The 8075-nt window shown below is 46.9% G+C and overlaps 1 protein-coding gene across 4 annotated transcripts in view; it reads right to left on the reverse strand.

The window, feature by feature from the left end:
• Positions 1-324: 324 nt before the first annotated feature.
• smg7 (SMG7 nonsense mediated mRNA decay factor) overlaps positions 325-8075 on the reverse strand; it is a 29175-nt gene continuing 21424 nt past the window's right edge. For all 4 annotated transcript variants that reach the window (XM_029453211.1, XM_029453213.1, XM_029453209.1 and 1 more), the window contains 5 exons: positions 7952-8035; positions 6023-6173; positions 5491-5661; positions 4390-4550; positions 325-3067 (listed from right to left, as the gene is read on the reverse strand). In XM_029453211.1, the coding sequence (XP_029309071.1) occupies positions 2954-3067; positions 4390-4550; positions 5491-5661; positions 6023-6173; positions 7952-8035 (681 nt within the window). In that variant the 3' untranslated portion in view covers positions 325-2953. The remainder of the gene's footprint in view (positions 3068-4389; positions 4551-5490; positions 5662-6022; positions 6174-7951; positions 8036-8075) is intronic.

Here is an 8075-nt window from a genome sequence, read left to right on the forward strand (position 1 = left end):
AGCTTCCTAAACCTAATTGCACATGAATATATCAACAGTAATCTATAACAGGGACGTCCTGCAGTGCTTCGATAGTTTCTGTACATTTAGTGAATAACTTGTTTTTATTTTACTGAAGGAATTAAATATTTTATCTGGAGGTTCATAATGTAAATAAAGGGTTTAAATCATCTTTGTTGTATTTATACTTCTGTAGAATACAGGACACTTCTTTGAGTATGTAATGTTTCTAGTTCTTTGTGTGAATCATTACCGCGGCTGAAGTGCCGGATGGACACTTCCTCCAGCGGAACTGAGAAGAGAAATGAATAAACATGGACAGTGTCAAAGGAGAACATAGTTAACGTTTATTTAAAGGCTGAATCCACCACTTCTCAAGGTCTACAGAGACAGAAACACAAAAAGCTCTGCGTTCATTCATGTTTCCGTCGTCAGAGCTCCGGCCAGCGAGGACCCAGAACCCCCTGCCGCTGCATATAGTCCTTCACCCCAGAAGACCAGATCCACGTGGCGAGCCTCAAACACGAAAACAAACCGTCTCCTCGACACTTCTGGCCAAATTCGTCCTCACATTCATTAATATTTTTATCTTTATTATTTTTCAAATACATTTTGTAAATGCAACATGAAAAGCACAATCACACGGAAAATAGACGAGTCTCGTAGAAGTCTGCTTCGATAAAACACCTCGACGGGAAATTAAAAACAGGCTTTTTTAATTTTTTTAAATCCCTTTGGAACTAAACGATGAGTTTAAGGTAGAAAAACTGGACAGGAAGTTACTTACAGTGCTGCGTCCTGATTGGTCAGCTGTCAATCTCTGCTTTCCGATTGGCTCTCAAACAACCTGGACTGACGGCTTGTAAATGATCGACAAGGGTGAAACCACAACAGCCCGTTTTCCACCGCAGGAAACTTTCAGGAACTCCGGAACATTTCCTTTTCTTTTTTTTTTTTACGCAAACTCAGAAACTTGACATTTCGCTCCTGGACGTGTTTGTGTGGCGGTCCAGGATGTTCTAACGCAGGAATAAATAAGTGGAAAACAAAACGCAGGAAAAGAAAAAGAGCGGGAAATAAAACACTTCCAGCTGTAACAGTAACAGTTTCTGACTGTTTCTGACAGCAAACAGGAAACAACTTCCATCATCGAGTCGCGTCCCGGCTCCTCAAACGGAATGATCTGGCTCGCCCGATCTGTTGCTCCGTATCACACGAAACTTTTCTCTCGTTTTACAAAACGATTCATCAATTAATGAAGAAGAATAACCAGCAGATCTTTAATGAACGTAAATCTTTAGTCCCCGAACTGGAAATCAAAGCCGGAGGTTTGTCGGGATCACAGAAGAACTTCTGGTCGGAGTCTCCTGAAGCTGCAGGTGCAGCACGGGCCGGGGAAGATGCACGCTTTACCTTTAACTTCATTAACAGAAGCGAGGGCTTACTTTTCATGGTTCATCAGATGTGGGGAAATAAAAAGTTATTTTAGTTCCTGAGTTCCCGGACCTTTAGGTTGAAAAGGGGCTTCGGGTAAAAGCAGAGCTGCAGGACTTCCAGACGCTACGATTCATAAAAACCTGCTGTTCAGGGTCGAGCTGCAGTAGTGGTTATTGGAGAAAAGATAGTGGAACAAATTCAGGCTGAGACAACTACCTGTCTGTCTGCCTGCCTGTCTGCCTGCCTGTCTGTCTGTCTGCCTGCCTCCTATCCTGTACAGCAGTCAGTAGTAACGGGACAGTGAGCACAGAAGAGCCGAGCTGCTTCAAACGGGTAAAAAGGCAGAACAGGAACATAAAGAAACAGTAAATGCAGGTTAAGTAAGCGAGCAGGGTTACATCTTTAGATTTTTTTTCTTCGTTACGTAAAGAAACAACAGGAAGAAGAGCCGGAGAGGAAGAGAACCCCGAAAATATTCAAGCAGGAAGCGAATAGACATACCTGTAATCACCACGAGGGCGAGAAGCTAAAACTGCTACGAACAAATCACAAAATACAGTCGTTTTTTTTGTTAATATCTGCAATCTCTCGAAGCTAATGGTAATACTATCCCTAAGTGTGACGGGGTCACGTTCCCCCTTCCCTTGTACTTCTTTCTTTCCCGTGACGTTTCCTGGCACCGGAGCCGTCCCGTCGCCGGGCCTCCGCCAACTTCCTTCAAAGAAAGGAGCAGGTTGTTACACGGCCGGCTTCACAAAGCAGCCTCCGGTCCTGATCCTCACCGCACGGCTAAGAGACAAGGCCTAAAGTCCAACTATGGCAATATATATGTATTTATATATTTATATAGCCGACACCCAAACCTTCCTTCATCCTCCACAGTAATGAAAATGAATGGAGCAATCAGAAAGTCCAGTCTATTTTGACCCCCCGGTGCTTCACCGGACCCCCCCCCCAACCCCGACAACCACACCGTCCCTGCTCTCTCACACATCACCCCACGTTGGTCTGCGGCGGCGGCGGAGACGCTAAAAACAGGCGCTCCGACCGGACCGGGCAGACGTCCAGGAGGTTATTTTTTATTTTGTTTCTTCCAGGTGAGAGAGGAGTTTGTGGCGTCTGTCCTAAACCAGGGGGGGCCGTGATGGTGAGTGTGTGTGTGTGTGTGTGTGTGTGGGGGGGGTTTATGTTCCTCAATGTTCAGATTTCCGCGGGTTAACGGAAACCCGGCGGTGGCGTGGCGCGTGGCACCGCGGTTGAAGAGATCCCGCGCCCTCCGGTCCAGGAGGGGCGTCACCGCTCCTCAACAGCTGAGGGGGGTGGGGGGTGGTGTTTCAGCCTCGTAGGGGGGGCTCCTCGCCTCCCCAGCATCCACCTTTTCTCGCCGGTTTAATTTTCCATTTTAGTTGGAGCTCGTCTTCGTCAAACTTCTTAGTTTTTTTTTTCTCCTCCCGTTACCTCCTGGTGGTGGTTTTTTGTTGACGTCCGGACACAAAGCGCCGCCTCGGCCTGCCGTTCAGTGAGGCGGGTTCATGGCGCCGTGACCTCGCTGCTGCTTCTGTTTCTGCTGCAAGAGGAGCTGCTCCAGCGCCGACGGGCCCGGCTGCATCATGGAGCTCGACCAGATGGACTGCAGGGGAGAGCAAAGTGTTAGCACAGGGGTCGGGAACCTACGGCTCGCGAGCCATATTTGGCTCTTTCGATGACGCGTTATGGCTCGCAGACAATTTTGAGCTGACATTTTTTAACTTAACAAGTAATAAACAATTATACGGTGCCATTTTAAAGTAAAACATTTAGCAGCGGATTTGTTTTTAGTTCTCCCCTCTCCTTTCCTCCGCTGTGTGTGTGTGTGTGTGTGTGTGTGTGTGTGTGTGTGTGTGTGTGTGTGTGTGTGTAGGGGCGGAGCCCCGCCCGTCGCGAGACTGCGCAAAGCAAGCAGTAGACCGGGGGGAGGGGGTCAAACTCATTCACAGAGAGGGCCAACATTAAAAACTGGGACTACGTCGAGGGCCGAACACGGTCCATATTTATTGAACAGGATAAACATAAAGTGCAAAAAGATACGGAACATATTTAAGTCAACTGCAGACGGGTTGCTGAGCAGTTCAATTTAAATATCTGAGCTGCAAAGTCGTTACATGCTCTCAGTCGATCAGCAGAATGCTGTCGGGAACACAGCGGGGGAGATGTTTGTCAGTGTTTGGAAACACGTAGTGACCAAAGTTTCCTTCTGCATCCGAGTCTCCCACAGGCAGCTCGGCATCACACACGTCTGATCACACTTGAAGCTGCAGGTTTAACTGTGAGATGCTTCGTTATGTCGCACTAACAGTCCCGCTCACATCGTCCCAGAGATCTGTGCTGTGTTTCTCTTTGCTTCCAAAAACTTTCATTTCATTCACACATTTAGATACTTCCTCAAATATGTATTTCCCCGTGGTTGTGCCATGCATTGATTTAATTACCAAAACCGCGGGCCAGTTATGACAGACATATGATATTTTCTCGCGGGCCGGATATAATTGCCTTGAGTTTGACCCCCGTGCAGTAAACACTGAAACGTGCACATAAATGAGATAAATAACGTAAGCGTTTAGTTTATTTAATAAAAGAGCACATGTTCAATGCAACACTGATACCGCTATTAGTACTCGGGTACTTGGGTATTAGTACTTGCATTAAAAAATGCACGCATAAAGTTGCATTCAAATTTATATATTTTTATATATGGCTCTCAAGGAAATAACAATAATAAAAAAAATATTTGGCTTTTATGGCTCTCCCAGCCAAAAAGGTTCCCGACCCCTGTGTTAGCATGATGCTAATCCTGCTAGTCAACCAACATTATTATTTACTTTCAGTTTAACCTATATTGATAATTTCTAGGGCTGGACTGTTTTAAAACTGTAAAACTACGTTAAATAAAAGAGTCTGGGGGTGTCAGCGGACCTTGAGGCTGTCGAGCAGCACGGTGGAGGACGACTCCTCCATTGGAGACTCCTGATTGGTCCAGGAGCTGCCGGTCGGCCCGGCCTGGTGCCAGCTGCTGTCTGAAGCTGCAGAGGAGGCTGCAGCCGGAAGGTAGTCCAGTCCAAACCCGCTGACTGCTCCTGAAGAACAACCACCACACGTCAACATCATCTCTCATAGAACACACCGTACCCTCTGGACTCTCTGAGCCCCCTGAACCCTCTGGACTCTCTGAGCCCCCTGAACCCTCTGGACTTTCTGAACCCTCTGGACTCCCTGAACCCTCTGGACTCCCTGAACTTTCTGAACCCTCTGGACTCTCTGAACCCTCTGGACTCTCTGAACCCTCTGGACTCTGAGCCCCCGAACCCCCCGTACCCTCTGGACTCCCTGAACCCTCTGGACTTTCTGAACCCTCTGGACTCCCTGAACCCTCTGGACTCCCTGAACTTTCTGAACCATCTGGACTCTCTGAACCCTCTGGACTCTGAGCCCCCGAACCCCCCGTACCCTCTGGACTCCCTGAACCCTCTGGACTTTCTGAACCCTCTGGACTCCCTGAACCCTCTGGACTCCCTGAACTTTCTGAACCCTCTGGACTCTCTGAACCCTCTGGACTCTGAGCCCCCGAACCCCCCGTACCCTCTGGACTCCCTGAACCCTCTGGACTTTCTGAACCCTCTGGACTCCCTGAACCCTCTGGACTCCCTGAACTTTCTGAACCCTCTGGACTCTCTGAACCCTCTGGACTCTGAGCCCCCGAACCCCCCGTACCCTCTGGACTTTCTGAACCCTCTGGACTCCCTGAACCCTCTGGACTCTCTGAACCCTCTGGACTCTGAACCCTCTGGACTCTCTGAACCCTCTGGACTCCATGAACCCTCTGGACTCCCTGAACCCTCTGGACTCTCTGGACTCTCTGAACCCTCTGGACTCCCTGAACCCTCTGGACTCCCTGAACCCTCTGAACCCTCTGGACTCTCTGAACCCTCTGGACTCTCTGAACCCTCTGGACTCCCTGAACCCTCTGGACTCCCTGAAATTACTGCACCCTCAGAACCCCTGTACGCCCTCCCTTACCAGTCTTGTCGGACTTCCAGCGGTCCACCACCCTGCGGTCCCGACTGTCCGGAGTGCCAATGGGCCCAAAGTTAGAGAAAGGCATGGCTCCGTGGTTGTGTGTGGGGGGGGAGGACGGAAGGCTGCTGGGGTTGGAGGAGTGAGGGGACTGGCTGGCCGGGGTGGAGTGATCTGCCAATCAAATGATGTCTTTAAAGTCTGTTTTCAGCCCCGAATATTTACATTTCCTGATTTCTGTTTTATATTAAAGAGTTTCTTTGGACATTTAAAGCCAAACTTTAAACTGGGACGCACAATTTTCACTATTTTCTGACTTTTTACACACAAACCATTAATCCAGAAATGTAGAAGATAATCAGCAGATTAATTGATGAAAATAATCGTTAAATTGCAGCTATATTACAAAGTGCTTTAGAAGATCAAAATGATTCAAACTGTTTAAAATGGATATTAAAGGGTTTTATGAAATGCATCAATAGATGAAATAAAACCACAAAGCCTGTGAAAGCTTGTAAAGATCTTCTTTACGTACCTGAGCTGGCGGGGAGGGACGGGGACCAGGGAGTCCCTTCGAACAGGGAGTAGAGGGACGGCTCCTGGTGCATCATGGGAGCGTCGGGCTTGGAGCTGGGCGGCAGGTTCTTGCCGTAGGCCTGACTGAAGATGCTGTTCTGGTTGTACTCCTGAACACAGACACACTTTACAGCTGGCCGAAACATTATTATTCTGTGGGTTTTATTTCCCATCTTATGTTTTGCATTCTATGTTCCATCTTCTCTTATTTTTATAGCGTTTCTACAACTTAGCAAGTGTGTTTTATCTTCCATTAATTATGACATCATATCCTGTTTCAATGTGTTGCGTCTGTAAAGCACTGCAGTGCTGCATGTCTTGTATTAAAGGTGCTATACAAATAAAGTTTATTATTATTATCAAATCTGAATCCGGCATCAGACTCATCTCATTGTTTAATCTTATTGTCATCGTCCGACAGTCTAGAGCAGCGGTCTTCACTATGTTTACGTGAGCGCCACATTGAGAGGACAGAGTCAACAGGAGAGACACTTTTACCACAAAGTATGAAAAGCTACATCCAGTCATAAAAAGCACGTCTGCTTATTAATCTGTCATCCAGCCAGAACATACAATATGCAATGCAGCCAATCAATACATTCATTAAAAGCAGGGTTATCTTAATACTGGGACGATGTTGTCAAACTCTGCAAACAATATTTCTGCTGAAGCCACAAAGCAGTTTCACAATGTTTGAGTCTGAGAAGGTTTTTTGCCCGAGCCAAACTCCATGCGATCTCAAAGGATGCCTCAGTGAATCGTTCAGCTGTATTAGTCGTCCTGTGTTTGAGCCTTCGTTGTCCAGAAACAGAAGAAAGCTGCTCTATTGTTTTTACTAAGTTCTCTTCCAGGTGCGTAAGTTTCGTTGAATTTTGGATGCGTCGTTTGGAGATGCGGCTCCAATTAACTTCTCTTGAAACAGAGCCGGTGTGTTTGCACATTAAGCACGAAGTGTTCGACTCGTGGAGGACAAATACAAACTCCTCTGTCCACTTGTCTTGAATGTTCCTTTACTCGTCTTGTGTGGCTCGTACCTTTCTCTTTCTTTTTTAACGAGCAGCTGTTGTCTGTCCACAAACCCCATCTCCAGCATCTTCCTCTCGACTCCGCTGTGGTTTGATGCTCCAAAGACAGATCTTAATGTTCCTCGTGTGTCACGCTTTGTTTCTGTCCACCTGCTGTGCAACTCTTTAATAAGAAATGGATCCATTGTCCATCTGTAGAAACACACGCGAACTAGCACGTAATGGTGAAACGAGTGGACCGGAGCCAAACCAACGCGAGTGTGAAGTGCCAGGTTGGTCGTAGCATCCTCCAATTTAAATGTTCAAATTTAGCGATATCAATTATTTTTTAGCAAATGTCCATATTCGTAAGCATGCTTATGTCAACATATTGTTAATGAGCTTAAGTGTATTTATTTCTATACTAGCCCACCACGTATCTACCCGTCCAAGAGCACATTCACCATGTAGCGCTGATAGAGCGCCAGAACTGGCAGCTCCGCAGTGAGTCAGTGTTCCGCTGAGCAGCTTTAAACATCTTGTTTCTGTCTATATTTACATCTTTTATATATTATTATTATTATTTGTAGGCTAATAGAGCAGACACTGTGTGTTAATGGGTTGTATGTAATAGCCCTGCTTGTGTTTATGAAACATCTGTATTGACTCCATAATCATATCTATCACTTTATTTAGCCCCCTGCCACTCGAGCCCCCAATAAAGCTTGGCGAGCCGCGCAGTGAGTCACACTGGACTACTGGACACTAAACATTCAATAACTCTGAGCAGCTCAAACTTTCACTTATTCTTCATCTTAATAAATGTAAAGAAAGAGTGAGTGAATAATCTACATGATCCCATTCTGGAGGGGTGAAGGTCTGACCTGCATGGGGAAGCCGGACATGGGCAGCAGAGAGGACTGGCTGACGACCTCGGGTCCGCTCTCCATCCGGGTCTGGTTGGGCAGCTGCAGAGACGAAGCACACACACACACTGTTATTCTCTCT

The sequence above is a fragment of the Cottoperca gobio genome, chromosome 17 (assembly GCF_900634415.1).
Source record: "Cottoperca gobio chromosome 17, fCotGob3.1, whole genome shotgun sequence".
In the NCBI taxonomy this organism is placed as follows: Eukaryota; Metazoa; Chordata; class Actinopteri; order Perciformes; family Bovichtidae; genus Cottoperca; species Cottoperca gobio.